The sequence below is a fragment of the Perca fluviatilis genome, chromosome 6 (assembly GCF_010015445.1).
Source record: "Perca fluviatilis chromosome 6, GENO_Pfluv_1.0, whole genome shotgun sequence".
Taxonomy (NCBI): Eukaryota; Metazoa; Chordata; class Actinopteri; order Perciformes; family Percidae; genus Perca; species Perca fluviatilis.
In genome coordinates, this window is record NC_053117.1 from 27,433,886 (window position 1) to 27,450,371 (window position 16,486).

Sequence of the window (16,486 nt, forward strand, 5' to 3'; positions counted from 1 at the left end):
CACACACACACACACACACACACACACACACACACACACACACCCTTCTTTTCCCTTGGAGTTTAGAGGCAGGCGTTGGTCTAGGTCTATAAAAGCTGCACCCAGTGGAGGTAAAGAGAGCGATCTCTATTTGCAGGGGAGAAACACACACTCCAACACACAAACTTGCACACACAGATTAGTGCAGGACTGTCATACACACAACACTCTTCCTGGGATATGAACCCTCTCATCCTCACCTGTCTCCTGTGCTTCGGTAAGTCTGAACTTGTATTGTATTCTCTGTGTGTGTGTGTGTGTGCGTGTGTGTGTGTGTGTGTGTGTTCCTGCGCTTCGGTAAGTCTGAACTTTTATTGTATTCTCTGTGTGTGTGTGTGTGTGTGTGTGTGCAGAGAATGTGAATCAATGAAAAGGAGAGACGAGAAATGTAGAATGGAGTGAGGACAGGAGGAGGGGGCGAATGAAGGAAGAAATGTCTCTGCAAGTTAAGACTTGTCGGGCAGGAGAGAGATATTTTGGTGTTTTAGAGAAAATAACTTGGTTGAGTATTATTCATCATTGTTCCTGTCTGGTGTGACCGATGTGTTCAGGTACAGTGCAGTGCTGGATGTAGACTGGTTGTACTGGTTTCAGTGAGGATATGGTGTCTAATTTGCAAGCTCTCAATATTTTTTAAGATGAATAGATGAGTCAGATTTAAATGTGCCAAGACTATACAGTACAGGATAGGAAGTAACTACGCAACCTTAAGTTCCTGGTCACCATAGAAGAAGAATAAATGCCTTTATTTATGTCTAGGAGGAAAGGAAACCTCCTGGATAATTATAACTAATTTAATCTCTTCATGGCAACATATTCTAGTTTAGTTTAGCTTCTAGCTTTGAAAGAACATTCATCATGTTCCCAAATACTGAGTGTAGACATAAAAACCAACATTAAACTGATGTAAACTTTGACCCTAATTGCTGCTTATCATTTTCATATCTCTATGTAGATTTGATGTGATCTCACTCTTTATTTTCATCATCTTTGTGTCCTGTTGGTTTTACAGTAGTCTCTGGTGCTCAGGGATCTGAGGCCACGTTCTCCAGTGAACTAGCTGGAGTGACCGGGGGTTCAGCCTCCGGGGAGGGCCTCCAGAGTTTGCTGAGCGATGATGACGAGCTGGAAGTAGATGAGGAAGTTTCAGGAACAGACAACGGAAATGTCAGCCTTATTGGTACGACCGCCAAAACAAACTCTTTTCTTGTTGGCCTTTATTATTTATTTATTTCACTTCAAATACTGGTTAATTAGGGTTGAAGCTGATGACACTGTTAATATAATAACTAAATCTGTGATTGGGAAATCTATGTTTTCTGAATGCAGGAATGTTGACAGTTTAAAGATGATAATATCAAATAGCTCCGTTTTCCAAAAGAATATCCAGCTATTGTACATTGTAAGGAATAGTTTTAGTTTAGAGAGTACACGTAAGACTCGTCCAAATTGTTTTTATCAAGAAGTCCAGAAAAAAAGACACTTGTCTTCTAAATAATTCAACCAAATGGGTGCCTAGGTAGCTCAGTTGGTAGAGTGGGCACCCATATGTAGAGGCTTAATCCTTGACACAGCAGGCCCGGGTTTGACTCCGACCTGTGGCCCTTTGCTGCATGTCATTCCCCCTCTCTCTCCCCTTTCATGTCTTCAGCTGCCCTGTCAAATAAAGGCCTAAAAATGCCCAAAACAGTATAAAAAAAAAGTAGTACAAACAAATAGTCAATTACAGCTACAGTTATCAGGATGGCTTTGTTGACCATATAATCATTTTCTTAACTTATAAATCTTTTGTTTAAAAATGTTTGTCTTAGTAACAAAAGTAAAAACTGATTACATGAAAGTACACCGAAGACTCTGAGTCTGTATGCCTGAAATCTCGTCTTTTATCAGGACCTTCAGTCTAGAAACTCCTCTAAGTTGAAACTAAATTATGCCAGAAACCTTAGCTAGAGTTTCACCTTCAGTTTCTCCTGCTACAGAGTTACATCCCAGCCAAGATGATAAGAAGAAAAGGAAAGGCAAAGGCAATAAGAGGAACAAGCACAAAAGCACGACTCCGCTCAACCCCGAGCACACGTTCTTCACCAACATACACGCATCGACTCTCAGCACCACGGAGGATCCCTGCACCTCCACCCACCTGGGCTACTGCATTCACGGTTACTGCAAGTACATAGAAGGGCTACAGGAGCCAGTGTGTATGTGAGTACACAATCAGTTTACTTTATATGTTTGCATGTGTGTGTGTGTGTGTGTGTGTGTGTGTGTGTGTGTGTGTGTGTGAATATGAGCGCCATGGTTAGCGCAAGGCAAGTCAAGGAAAGGAAAACCCTCCTAAAAAATAATCACCAGAATAAATTATTCATATTCATTTTGCTGAACTTTCTGAAAAGCAAGAATAAAAATTACATGACTAGGTTGCCCGGATAGCTCAGTTGGTAAAGCGGGCACCCCTATATAGAGGTTTACTCCTCAACGCAGCGGGCCAGGGTTCGAATCCGACTTGTGGTCCTTTGCTGTCATTCCCCCTCACTCTTGCCTTTCATGTCTTCAGGCATCCTGTCAAAATAAAGGCTGAAAATGCCCCAAAAAATAATCTTAAAATAAAGAACCTCCTTTTCGTCATTTTGACTAGAATCAGTACATTTTGTACGTGTGCACCAGTATCTGATGTCACATCTCCTCACTAGCTCATGAATTTGTTCTGTTAACTCTTCCCTGTGCAGATGTATGAAGGGTTATGACGGAGAGCGCTGTGGGATCCAATCTCTGGAGACAATGAAAACCCAGCCCGATCAGATCAACAATACTGAGCTGGTGCAGACGGTCTTAGTGATTATCGCTGTGGTCCTGTCGGTCATCAGCTGCACCGCCATACTGCTCATGACATGTGCTCAGTGAGTATGCAAGTGGCACACAGCCATGTACACACACACTGACACATATATTTTTATTTAAAACTGAACAAAAGGCTAAGGTATGGCTTTCCAGAGAAAAATTAGTGTTTGTGGGTGGGAAACCTTTGAGGGAGCTTGTGGTAAAACTGATACAAGCACCTTAATGACAAAGCTGCTGGTACTGACTTCCTGTCTACCTTAATGGCAGTCTAAATCCTGCTTAAGCTAACAAAGATGGCACGCATGTTTGTACACATGTAGTTTTGCCAATTTCAAAGAATTGAGAGATAAAGAGATAAAGATAAGGGAGGGGGGAATCATATGAATCATACAGAGCCCTGAACTATCTATCAATAAATAATATTGTTAAGTAAATAATTAGAGCATAAAAAGAAACATAAAGCTTTGTACTTTTCCTTTGACCACTAGTCAGTCGATAAAATATATGAAAATGTGTTACATCTTTTATGATAATATCATATATAAAATACAAAATACAAATTTTACTCTTCTATTTATCTTTTACTAGATCAATTTATTTCCTATTTTTGGGGGTCTGTGCAGCCATTTAATGATGTATCTCTTTCTCAGTTTCCAACAGTTAGCAACATTTCCCGTTTCCCTTGGCTCATTTCTAATGTTTGTTTTGTAAATGTTTGTAATATTTTACGTGGTGGCAACAGGAAAGCCTAGATTTACCCAAAATTATATTTCTTTATAGAAAAGGAAAATGTAAATAAATTTAATGAAATATGCAAAGTGTGTCCTAACCAAAAGTAAAACAAATGTGTCCAGAAAAAAACTGGATTCACCAATATTATGTTTGGGTTGTCTCATCCTTTTTATTTATTTATTTATTTATAAAGCATCATGAACCCAGGGAACCCAGTATGCTGTGTACTAAGACCTTTTCTTCTTCTTTATTCTTTAAAACTGGACAGGTTATTGAAGCTTTAAACACAAACACTTGAGGGCAAACACCCCAGCAAATCTCAACATTACACACATTACAATCCACACATCCTGCCCAGAAACACTTCTAGGCATTCGAACACACTGACACATCAAAAGCACATTAACACACCCAAACACGCCCACACTATACAGATATTGCTCACCACCGTCACAAGATGGACTCAATTACTTCAACAACTTTCTTGTCTAATTCTTACTTTTATTGTAGACTTTCATTTCATCGTAAATTGTGTCACGCCGATGAATGTTTGTGTTCCTCATTCTTTTTTTTATTCTTTTTATTTTATTGTGCAACAAGTCATTTGCTGATGACCTATAATCACAGTTCCTTATCAGTATGTAAGTGAATCACAGCTCTTGTCGTAATGTGGTACAAAGTCAATAGTCCACTTCCTTACAGCCCATAGCCGAAAGTAGTTAAGTGGGGAGGTGGAGAGAAAGTAAAATGTATTACTGTGAGAGTGAAACTACCTCCAATTGCATTTCTGATCAAAACAGCTGGAAACTCAATAGTTATGTCATTTTTTAAAATAACACATACATCAAAATCCAAACAACAACACGCCGTGAATTTAATTTGTCCAGATCAAAGCCGTCTAATTGACACCTGCCCTACCTCAAAATAACTTCACTGGGATCATCTGATAATCACGAGAACTATAATCAGCTTTTATACTCATGCTGAATGTCCTTTGTAGTTACAGGTCACATAAGAACTTCTTGGCATCCTACCTGGGAACTGGGACAGAGCAGGAGAAGCTACAGAAATCCATGGGCGAGGTTGTGGTGTGAGAGCGTCAAGTTACGAGGTAGGTTTCACTGAGGTTTTGACCTGACACTCTCACTGTACTTCTTTACAGCTCAATAATTCATACTGCAGCATTTAAACTCTGACTCCATGCCATTCATAAATATGTTGATACCCCCAAACTTCAAAACTTCAATTCGCTAAACTTCTCCCCTGAACAGTGATTGTCCAATCATAGCTTAGCAACCGTAAAGCTGTCAAGCTTTGGATCTCTTAAAATAGTGTGCATTGGGCGATACTCTATGTGTAAAGAATTTAGATGGTAATTTCCTTTTTTTTATCATCTCTAAAACCAGAAATACAAAAACTAAGGTGTAGTGTTTGAACAGTGTAGTTGTCTGCTCTAACATGAGCTGCAACTGTTAGCATGTCCGCCTAACAAGCTTATTACTCTACAGTGGTAGGCTAGCGGTACTTCAAAGACCAGGGACATTTCATACTCAGTTTTTGTGGGGTTACAGGTAGTTACATAAAACGAAAACCAACTACCTAAACTACCGTGTCTACTATTTCCCTGCTGTGTGGACTGTCGGACACTATCGGAGTGTAGGCTAACGTTAGCAGCAACCAGCCAAACTTGTTATTTGAGATCATCATTTAACAGATTTTCTCTTGTAGAGTTAAAGTGAGACCTCCTGTTTAAAAATAAACACATTAAAGCATAAATCTAACCTCAGTATTGCTTGTTCAATTATTAAACAGAGTTACAGGGGTGCCTGGGTGTCCTAGTGGTATAGTGTGCGCCCATATGTAGAGGCTTGGTCCTCGACGCAGCGGCCGCAGGTTCAATTTCAACCTGCATGTCATTGCGCCATTCTCTCCCCCTTCAAGTCTAAGCTGTCAAAATAAAGGCCTAAATGCCAAAAAGGGTTACATGTATGTTAAACTGGGACTATCTACTGTATAACTTTACAGTACAATGCAATACAAGAATTATGCTTTTTCTTTATTTCAATATCTTATAAACAATCATCAATATGCTATCCCATCAAGTGCATATTTAAGACCCATTTTAAAGAATTTTCTTTTTGAAACCAGTCAGTTAGTTTCAGTAAGATTTCATCCAACTAACGTTAGCTAAACTTGCTAGTTAGCTATAGTTGTTAAAATCGAATGGCGGCAATTGTAAATTCAGCAGAAAGATCAAAGTTTTTCCAGATAGAAGTGAGCAGCCTGCTTTTGTCTACCTCTGTCTAAAATCAAGGAGCCATTGTTTTGAAAATTACTTACAGATTTCTACGTTTAATTGCCCTCGTTGTAATTGCCAAAGCACAGTTCCAGAATGGAACGCTCGACCGCCGTACAGTAACTAAGGGGCAGTCAATGGAGCAGTCAATTGCTGGGTCTCCAAATGGAAACTCAAACCAATTCACCAAGCTGATGCTGTGTTAATGCCATTTGTGCAAGCAATATTGTAACGCTGTAAGAAGGACATGCAATCAGACGATCCTGAATTTCTGGTGGTGTTTAATTTAATGATGTATTTCATCCAAACGCCTTGCTTAAGTCCTCAGAGGGCGGTGTCGGGCCTCTGCTCACGTGAGCCTTAAGCCAAACAGGAAAGAGTGGGCTCAGAGAGTGACATAGGAGCCTGTATGCCTGTTGTTGTTGTTATTGAACACAGCGAGTTGCATCACATAAAGAGGAATCCCCACTACAGGAATTAGTCTGGATTAGCCTGGGGGGTGTCTCAGCCTGTCCCATCTCTGCACTGCATACCAGCGTAAAGTAAAACCACACACTCGATCGTACACATTCACCTGTGTGTCCAAACATTAACAGTACTGACTCACTCACTCTACATATAATGATACAGATGTAACAGTTTAATTACTCCACTTACATGTGGTCATATCTGACTTAGCAACACACGCACGCACAAACAGACTTCATCTGTTTACACAAAAGTTTAACCTCGAGACAAACAATGCGGCTGTGCAGCATTCTCCTCATAGCCTGCGTGTCAATCAGTGTACACCCTGAGATATGCAAATCAGGCTCACACATACAGTAAAAATTGAAGAAGTGGCTGAAAAGTCGCTAAATCTAGCAAGAAAGTCGCCAAGTAGGCATCACTGTATGCATGGTGTTTTTCAGGCTATAAATAGTTTTATTAATGGGAAAAAAATATGTCTTGGGTCCTATTTAGCCATCCTGTCAATCAGTTATGATAAGATTGTATTCACCAAAGCAATTGCTTACAGGGATGTGGCTAAAAGGGATACAGCTACGGCCGGAAGTTACGCAAAATCTTGCAGAATCGAATAGAGTATAATAATATTAATACTTTAACCCATGAAAAGTGTGTTAGTTCCTCGGGAGTGTTTCTGTCCAAACCAATCTTTTTCCTAAACTTTACTCGTCGTTTTGGTGCCTAAACCTAATTGTCGTCGCTAAACGCCGTAGCTGTATCCCTTCCAGCCACATCCGAGATACGGGAACTCAGCGACATTGCTACAACAAATGACAAGAAAGGACAAGGTGATGACCTCCAAAGTCACTGTTGCATTACCTTTAATGTGACTATTATGTGCCACTGTTCATCACACCCCCAACCGGCCCATCAGACACCGCCTACCAAGAGTCTGGGTCTGCCGAGGTTTCTTCCTAAAAGGGAGTTTTTCTTTGCCACTGTCGCAATAGCCACTGCTAATGCTTGCTCTTGAGGGAATTACTGTAATTGTTGGGGTTTTGGAATTTATAGAGTGTGGTCTAGACCTACTCTATCTGTAAAGTGTCGAGATAACTCTGTTATGATTTGATACTATAAATAAAATTGAATTGAAATTGAATTGAAGGTGAGTCAATTAGATGGGTTGTAAACGAGCCAACAGTTTAACTAGATTATTTAACTTTATTTGGAGGTAAAACCGAAAGTGCACACACACAAAATGTCAATAATCAAACCATGGGTGGGTACAGTAGGTCAAAGTTGAACCAGGAAGTTAGTTGATAAAATGTGTATTTTTCTACAAACACATTATTCCATTAGAATCATTTGTAAGATAAAAACGGTATCTGAGTAAATTATTTGTCTTTGTCCTGATTATTTTGGAGAAAGCAACCAAAAAGTGCACAAACAGAATCTACAGCTAAAATTGGCAAAATAACTATATACTTTACACCTTGTCTGTGTGCTTCTTTTAAGCAGTTGTGATTTCTTAAAAAACTGTTTTGCTTTCACACAAAATGCTCGTTGTTTCTATGTTCCCATGCTTATCGACTTTTGATTTCTCTCCATCTATCCTCAGCCAGCTGCATGACTGAAAGACGAAGCGGAGCAGAGGCGTCTGAGGACGGAAAGCAGTAGAGTTAATAGACTGTATCATTAGATGCTGTGCAAAAAAACACTGTCCAGAACTTGTTAGAATGTAATTTATTTAGTGTGATTATTTATTGCTAAAGTCTGTATGAGTGTTTGTACCGGTATGTTGAACTATTGTTGATGTCTATTATGTTCAAATATATGCGGTTCGGTTTTATTTATTACACTGCTGTTGTTATAGGTCAATGAAATGCTCTTCATCTCACTCTGGAAAAGGGATGGAATTTGATCACCAATAAAGTGTCTCAGTGTTATGTGAAAGAGTTATTTATGTATGCCTCTCTCTGCCTCTTTTTGTGTTTACATTCCCATCTGTGGATGCATCCCATACCTCTACAGCCTGCTCACACAAACACCTCGGCCTTTTAGTCAAACAGATTCAGCAGACGAGAATAACCCTGAGAGAAGCTCTCTCTGACATCAGCGAGGAATTCGGAAAATCATGAGAGCATCACAAAAGCATGAGAGGCTGGAAAGTCTTTGTGTGTGTGTGCGTGACAAGCAGAATTTATATTGTTTCAGGGTTTGATTCTTGGAAGATTAATTATCTTATTCTTCTAAGAAAAATATTTACACTGTCATTACAACACATGCACAAACTCACCAACCACTGTGTTACTAAAGCACTGCAGCGTTTTCAGCAGTGGAGAGAGCTGCCAGTTGCACAGGTGTACTTGGAAAAGAAGTGGGGCATGTCTGGTCTGAGCTATTTTGGGAATACTTGGAAGTTATCTCCTAACAAATACAAACAAAGACTTGAACATAATTAGATGGTTCAGGACAAAGGAGCCTAGAACAGACAGGTGCACAAAGAATGCATCACATTCATATTAACACAGGGAGACGTAGGTTTGTTAAAGTGCTCATATTAAGGTCCTTTTCAGGCTCAAAATTGTATTTAGAGGTTGTACCAGAATACGTTTACATGGTTTAATTTTCAAAAAACACCATATTTTTGTTGTACTACACATTGCTGCAGCTCCTCTTTCCACCCTGTGTGTTGAGCTCTCCGTTTTGGCTACAGAGTGAGACATCTCACTTCTGTTCCATCTTTGTTAGGAGTCGCACATGCGCAGTAGCTAGGTAAGGACTACCAGCCAGTCAGAATCAGAGTATGAGGGAGTGCCATGCTAGCAGCTAGGCAAGCATTATAACGTGTGTTACAGAGTCACGCACGTTTTTCACGGAAGTAAAGGCTGGACTACAATAGAGCTGTTTGGAGCAGTTTGCGAACAGTGTTTTCTCTGGAAGATGGTAAGTTCCTTTGGGGTGGACTTTGGGCTTTTTCACTTTGTAAACCTATAACATGCACGAAAAATATGTGTAGGCTATAACACAAAAAAGGAAAGGGAAAAAACCAAAAAGCATAATATGAGCACTTTAAAGTGCGGCACAAAGTGAAATCAGGAGCAAGAAAAAAGGCCATAACTACAAGAAGTAGATAACTAGATTTCAAGCTTAATGTTGACCTTAAAAGAAGAGTTTTATTAACATTACTAACAGCACTGCAGTTTGAAAGTACATCACTTGACTCCTGGAACGGCATGGGAGTGATTACCAGAGAAATATTCATCTCCAAAGATGGCTGGCGGGTGTTAAAAAATAAACTATGGATGGAAAGATGGATGGATTACTTTTCTCCGTTTTTCTTCAAATGCACTAATTTGCTTAAGCTGAACAGCCAGTCAGAGTGAATGCTCACCGACAGGTCTGACTTGATGATTCAACATGTCAAAATTGGCCGACCTGTGGCGACATTGTCTGACCAACTTTGAACGAGCTTTAGAGGTGCCAACAAGCAAAGTGTATTATTCAATAATTTTTTTTTTTCTTAAAAGTCTTTATCCGAAAACAAATGTTGAAAAATGAAGTTACTTCTTATATATATATATATATATATATATATATATATATATATATATATATATATATAGGCCTAATACTATATATATATATATATATATATATATATATATATATATATATATATATATATATATATATAGGCCCTATATATATAGGCCTAATACTATATATATATATATATATATCTTGTATTTAGGTCACTATGGTACAAGTATTTTTACAGTATATTGGTACAAGGCTGATATTATGTGACTCAACAGGATACAACCGTTTCCAGTCGCCTTTATAAAACAAGTTTTCACTCTGTGTTTGTGTGTGTGGTGTTGCGTCACCATTGAGCGAGAGAAAAGGTGATGCAAGCCAGGTAAACATAATCGGCCTACACTGTGTGTGTGTGTGTGTGTGTGTGTGCATGTGTGTGTGTGTGTGTGTGTGTGTTGGTGTATGAGAGAGAAACGGTGATCACCATGGCTGAAATTTAAACACATCAAAAACATTCATAAATTCTTGTGCATTCATCCATTCGACAACATAAGTTTATATGGGTGTGGTGAGTTTAATAGTTTCGGTGGCACTTAGGTGGGCCCGTGAGCTTTTGTGAGTGGCCATGGAAACAGAGTAAACAAACGGGCAGATGGTTGGTCAGTGATACTTAACTTACAGCTCAAATAAAGGACATGCTGGAATTTCCTGGGTGTGGTACCATTTTTTTCCCCTTTCACCTTTACAAAAGAGCAGGTAAGTTGACAAGGCAAGTTTTTTATCTTTTTTTTTGTTTTTTAACTTCCTACACATTCCTACACACTTTCTATTTCAGCAAAATGACACAGGTTGTCAAGCCGATAGTAAGTCATGCTTGCAGCGTGGCTCTATGGATGGTAAAGTCGGTCGGCCCACCACTTTGATCCAGACTGTAATATCTCAACAACTCTTGCATGGATTTCTCTGACATTTTTTATAGACATTAATGGTCCCCAGAGGATGAATCCCACTAACTTTGGTGACCCCCTGTCCTTTCCTCTAGCGCCACCATGAGGTGTACATTTGTGCTAACAACTTTTGCTGGATTGCTGTATGTGGAATAAACTGTCATGTTCTCCACAGGTGATGGGAACTGTATAACATTTCCTCTGGGGGCAGCATTAGTTAAAATGTTTATTTTTTTCCAATTGGTATAACCAACTAGAAGCCAAACTAATGATACTCTGATCAGCCTCAGCTGTACATTTTGCTTATTGTCAATTAGCACATGTTAGCATGCTAACACAGTACATTAAGAAGTATTAGCATCTCACAGCACCACTGTGCAAAGTTGGAGACTCTTAGGTCTTTTTTTTTATTATAATATTGTGTAATTGGGAATAATAACCATCACACCCAATTCTGTTGAGAAGTTTGTACCAGTACATATGTATTTTTCTTCATTTATGAGACATTAGGCTCATTTTCAGGTTCATACTTGTATTTAGAGGTTGTACCAGGATAGGTTTATGTGGTTTAAATTTAAAAAAACACCATATTTTTTTTGTACTGCACATTGCTGCAGCTCCTCTTTTCACCCTGTGTGTTGAGCTCTCTGATTTAGCTACAGAGTGAGGCATCTCAATTCTGTTCCATCTTTGTTGGGAGTCGCACATGCGCAGTAAGTACTGCTAGCTAGTCAGTTGCAGAGCATGAGGGAATGCCATGCTAGCAGCTAGGCGAGCATTGCATTGTGTGTTACAAAGTGACGCACGTTTGTCTCTGAAGTAAAGGCTGGACTATAATAGAGCTGTTTGGAGCATTCTGTGAACAGTGTTTTCTGTTGGAGATGGTAAGTCCCTTTGGGGTGGACTTTGGGCTTTTTTCACTTTGTAAACCTATAACGTGCACAAAAAGACATATAACACAATAAAGCAAAGGGGGGAAGCCAAAAAGCATAATATGAGCACTTTAACACGTTTGACAAGTAATAGAGTAAAGAAATAGGACTGGTTTTGATCTTAAAACATGTGATGGAAAGAGTTGCAGTGCTTTTAGGCTTTTATTTGTGATTACGGTATGCAGTGGTGGAAAGTAAAGTACATTTATTCAACTATTGTGCTTAAGTACAATTTTAGGTACTTGGACTTTACTTGAGTATTTCTATTTTATGCTAGTTTATACTTCTACTCCACTACATCTCAGAGGCAAATACTTCACTTCACTTTATTTGACAGCTTTAGTTACGTTTATTGGATTATTAAAACAAAACATAATCAACTAATAAATGATGATGTCAGATGACAGACCTTATTTTTTTGTTTTAGCTGAGTGAAATTATCTTGACCACCAGCTGAGTGAAATGTAAATGACTGCACCACTAACTACAGCAGAGAGCACCACCTAGTGATGTAGCATGAGAACTGAGCATCAGGGCCACATTCCCAGATCTAAAGACTGGCTGGGTGTATACAGATGTAATTAGTAGGCCAAGCATGCTTTTGTGATAAACCCACAAGAATTTAAAGTGTGGAGCAAATATTGCAGGGAGACAAATGGGCTCTTTAAGCTCACAGGAATGAAAGACAACAACAGTATTTAAGATAAGACAGACTAAGGAGCTGATGATTAATCCTTCCAAAAATGTTACTGTGCCAACTTTGATTACAGTGGCAAACATTTCCTTATCCTGGATGTGGACATGTTTGATGTGTGTTTCATTGTCTCCTTTATTATTGAATAAAGGCACTTATGCAACACTCATGCAACCTTTTGCTCATTTCCTGTAAGGGGGTCTTAAGATACAACATGTGATTGTGTCTCTTGTGGTCTGGTCTGAGTAAGTACACGATCAGCAAGCTCTTTTTTTTCTCTTCACGGTTCAGAACTTCATATTCTGAGTTGACATTACAGTCTCTGTATCATGCAGGAAGTGTAACATCTACAGATGACCTAAAGAGCATGAAGAAAGAAAAACACAACAAAAACATGCTCTCATGTTTACTGAGACATCAAAGGATTTTAATTTGAACACTGATCTCACACAACCTGAAACCAGAGAACTGAAACACAAATCTGTGATGTCATGAAGGTGTGAAAATATGAGTTACTGTAATGAGGATGCCTTGTGAGAGACCCAATAGTACAAATAAAACTAAATCAATAGGTTTGTCTCTGCCCTTAAGACAGTAGAAAATGTAATTTTCAAGCAGTAATATTATGGATTAAAATGAGCAAATACTGAGGCCTGCCCGAGAATAAACCTTCATCACAAATTCTTTCCACAAGACTTTAGCTGAGGATAAAGTAAATGGAGCATAAAGTACAAAGAGAGATGTGGTTTAAATGGTTAACATGGTCAAGAACACTGAATAATTAAAAGGGAAGTCTCATTATATTTCAGACTTTTTCATTGCTGTTTTTATCCAATTTAGTTTTTTTTCTGAGAGAAAAGAGTACACTCCAGGCTTTTTTATCAGGCCACACTTCTTTCCAAATGAAGTGACACCAATGAGCGCTCCATTGCACAGCAGTGGTCCTCCTGAGTCACCCTAAAGAATAAATAAACGACATGTCATTTTTAGGCACATACATAGCAGTGAAGATTGTGACAGGCTGTTTACTTCCTGCACAAAAAAAGAAAACAAAATGTATAGTACGTACCTGACAAGTATCAGCACTCTTTTTGCCATCTGATCCAGCACATATCATGCTGCTAGTGATAACAGGTTTAAGGCCGTAGTATTCAGGAGAGTTGCACTTCACTCTGTCGATCACAGTCACATTGACAGACATCAGGACATCTGACATTTGCTGCTTAACGTTGTTTGTTTTTCCCCATCCAGCCACAAGACAGCTGGTGCCAGCTGCTGGATCTTTGACGGTGTTACCCAACTTGAGAACTTTCACTGTGTTGGTTTGCTTCACCGGTTTGTCCAGCTGAAATTTAAAAAAAGGATTTATTGATGCTGACTGTCTGTATGTTGCCTTCAGCACTAGTCACGGCACAAGAAAAGTAGGTTTCCATGAATGCGTGTCACATTGTCTGCCTCAGCTGTTTTCATGTTACTCAGTAAGTCTCAAGCCACATCTCACTTCCCCCAGGCCCATGCATTTCCAAAGATCTCTCTAGACTTGCCATCCTCCATCCATCCACCAAATGCCTTTCCACCAGCCCTTTTGCACTCATATGCCTGATCGGCTCCTGTTTTCCCTGTTACCTGTTCCTTGATTATGACCTGTTGCCTTTGCCTGTCCCTGACCAGCTCACATGTCGAGCCCATCCTGGATTTGTTTGACTGTCTCAAAATAGGACAGACTGAAAGCTTGTATCCTTTTTCTTATGTATTTTCTTTTGTATTTGTGCTCTTTCTTTGTTTAAATCTTTTGTACCTTTTTCCATGTACTTGTCATTCATATATTGTACTTACAGCAGCCTATTACTGCTTGTAAAAAATGTTTCACTTTCACCAAATGTACTGTATCGAATGTAATGCTTCTATTGGATACTCATGTTAAAACATTTTTAAAAGAACTCATAGCTATACAGACATTAGAGGGCAGATTGTCAAGTCACTTTGATTTGATTTTGGATATTGTCCACGATTGGAGGGAACTGATAAGCTGTTAAGATAAGCAGCTGCCTGACTTTGCATTGGCAATAATTTGATTTAGAGCAAATTTGCTTTGCGGTTTGGCAGCTTTCTTTCCTGACGAAACATATTTAAAAAGTTAATATTGAGTTCAAACAAAATGCTCCAAATATGTTTCTCAATCATCTTGAACCACTTTCCTAGATTGCAGATTGTTGCATCTTTGCTTCTTGTAATTCACTACTGGTTACTGGTTACTACTAGTTACCGTACCTTGACCAGCATGAGGTCATTGACATTATCTGTTGCATCATAGCAGGGATGAGGAACAAGGCGCTTAACCTTGCGGACCTGCGTGGAATCTTTTTTCATTTCTTTGATGGAGTGCACCCCCAGAAACACCTTTTTAATGCTGCAAGAGCAGGAAACACAAGATGTTATTAGTTCACATGGACTAGAGTTTAACAGGCAAGAGTGCATAAATGAATGCTAAAATGATCACTTTATCACAATTGTGTCATGTGAATTATCACATTTTAATGTCAGGATAGTCTTTTTTTTTCACCGTCAGTGTTGGGACTTCAGTGGTAGTTAATACGTGGTAAATGGAGGATTTGTCCTCAAACAGAGCGGATAGTTGCTAGTTGCTGAAAGTGTCAAATTGACTTTCATGGGTGTTGATTGATGTAAAACTGTTTATCTTCACACTTAATTTTCGGTGTATGCTTCCTTTAGTCTGTTCTTTTTTGGGAGTGCAACAAACAAGAGTCAACTTATTCAAAACGAGTAGTATCATACTGTATATCGTATATCTTTTTCTTGTTTTACCATGAATAATATTGTGGAAACTAGTAACAAAATGTGCTGTGTTGAAATTCACTGAAACTACATCAGTTAATGAACTGCTTTTCTCTTTTGATGCTTGATGCATGTTTGTTTCTTAGGTTCTTTGTGAAAATTTAAAAAGTTGTCATGAAATAAAAAAAATAAAAAGTTACAAGGCTGGTTTCTTCATGTGAGTGATTTGTGCATATTCTGAAATTTGACAATTTTAGAAATGTTTGTATGTTCTTACTTAGCACAGTGGGCAGCAGTCAGGACCCATGTTGGATCGATCAGGATCCCTCCACAAATTGGACTCTCCATCAGAGCCATGAAAGGCAGCGAGTGGGGCTGCACTTCTTTCCCACCAATAATCTCAGAACCATGACCTAAAACAGAATACACTCAGTTAATCAATTTAACAAAAAAAGTAGCTACATCAAGTAGCTACATCAATTAGTCAATAATTGATCACGCTTCACCGGCTGCACTGTAAGTATGCAGCATTACTTTTAGCATTACTCAGCATGTTTACATGAATCAGCAAGATATCACAAAGGAAATTATTAATTTGGGATATAAAAAACATGTTACTCACTTGACTGGACAATGAGGAGGACCACACAAGTGATAAAAACGCTGAACTCCCTCGGAAAGACCATTTCTTCTTATCTCTCTGTTTGATGTGATGTTCTGAAACCCACCTCGATGCACACATGTCTTTATGTGTTCAGCTCGAAGGATGTGGTCTTACCATGGAAATGCAAGTCAGCACAATGAATGCAAGCATGACATGAGAAATGATGTGTCCAATCTACATTTAGAAGCCTTGTGGTAACAGGTTTTGTCATTTCTCAGTCATCATACCACTTTTTTTTTTTTACTTACGTGATGCAGGTCACATCATCAGGGTGCAGACAGTTGTCAAGCCTTTCAGCTACACTTATGAGTGTGTGGTAACAATGCCATGTAATGATTCAGAGGAAATCATGAGAAAGTGGAACATATGGGTTGATGTGGCAGCAGGCTGGTGGAGGTGACTGATCAAAAAATGAGAAAAAAATAAATCAGAGGAAGAGTTTACTGCTGGAAGAATTGGATGCTATATGTTATGTTACCTTAAAGCAATAGTTGGACATTTTGGGTAGTACGCTTATTCTCTTTCTTGTCAAGACTTAGATGATAAGAATGATAAGGCTCT

At 38.9% G+C, this 16,486-nt stretch overlaps 2 protein-coding genes across 2 annotated transcripts; one reads left to right on the forward strand and one right to left on the reverse strand.

Moving 5' to 3' along the window:
* Positions 1 to 109: 109 nt before the first annotated feature.
* Positions 110 to 8,311, forward strand: areg (amphiregulin). The gene is made up of 6 exons (XM_039802087.1): positions 110 to 256; positions 1,052 to 1,219; positions 2,019 to 2,241; positions 2,766 to 2,936; positions 4,610 to 4,720; positions 7,971 to 8,311. Exons 1-5 carry the CDS (start codon positions 220 to 222, stop codon positions 4,701 to 4,703), a joined length of 693 nt encoding a protein of 230 aa, XP_039658021.1. The 5' UTR covers positions 110 to 219; the 3' UTR covers positions 4,704 to 4,720; positions 7,971 to 8,311.
* A 4,569-nt stretch (positions 8,312 to 12,880) lies between these two features.
* LOC120560052 (granzyme A-like) lies at positions 12,881 to 16,266 on the reverse strand. The gene is made up of 6 exons (XM_039802158.1): positions 16,174 to 16,266; positions 15,884 to 16,034; positions 15,539 to 15,674; positions 14,737 to 14,875; positions 13,535 to 13,810; positions 12,881 to 13,422 (listed from the first exon to the last, which is right to left on the reverse strand). The coding sequence occupies exons 2-6, from the start codon at positions 15,945 to 15,947 to the stop codon at positions 13,264 to 13,266; spliced, it is 774 nt and encodes a 257-aa protein (XP_039658092.1). The 5' UTR covers positions 15,948 to 16,034; positions 16,174 to 16,266; the 3' UTR covers positions 12,881 to 13,263.
* Between the last annotated feature and the right edge of the window lie 220 nt (positions 16,267 to 16,486).

Bases quoted from the DNA above. Each gene is read 5' to 3' on its own strand.
- areg (XM_039802087.1), top strand. From the start codon at position 220: ATGAACCCTCTCATCCTCACCTGTCTCCTGTGCTTCG. The intron at 1,220-2,018 runs GTACGACCGCCA...CTCCTGCTACAG, and splicing joins CGGAAATGTCAGCCTTATTG to AGTTACATCCCAGCCAAGAT. The intron at 2,937-4,609 runs GTGAGTATGCAA...TGTCCTTTGTAG, and splicing joins CTGCTCATGACATGTGCTCA to TTACAGGTCACATAAGAACT.
- LOC120560052 (XM_039802158.1), bottom strand. From the start codon at position 15,947: ATGGTCTTTCCGAGGGAGTTCAGCGTTTTTATCACTTGTGTGGTCCTC. The intron at 14,876-15,538 runs GTAAGAACATAC...CTGCTCTTGCAG, and splicing joins ACTGCTGCCCACTGTGCTAA to CATTAAAAAGGTGTTTCTGG. The intron at 13,811-14,736 runs GTACGGTAACTA...TTTAAATTTCAG, and splicing joins ATGACCTCATGCTGGTCAAG to CTGGACAAACCGGTGAAGCA.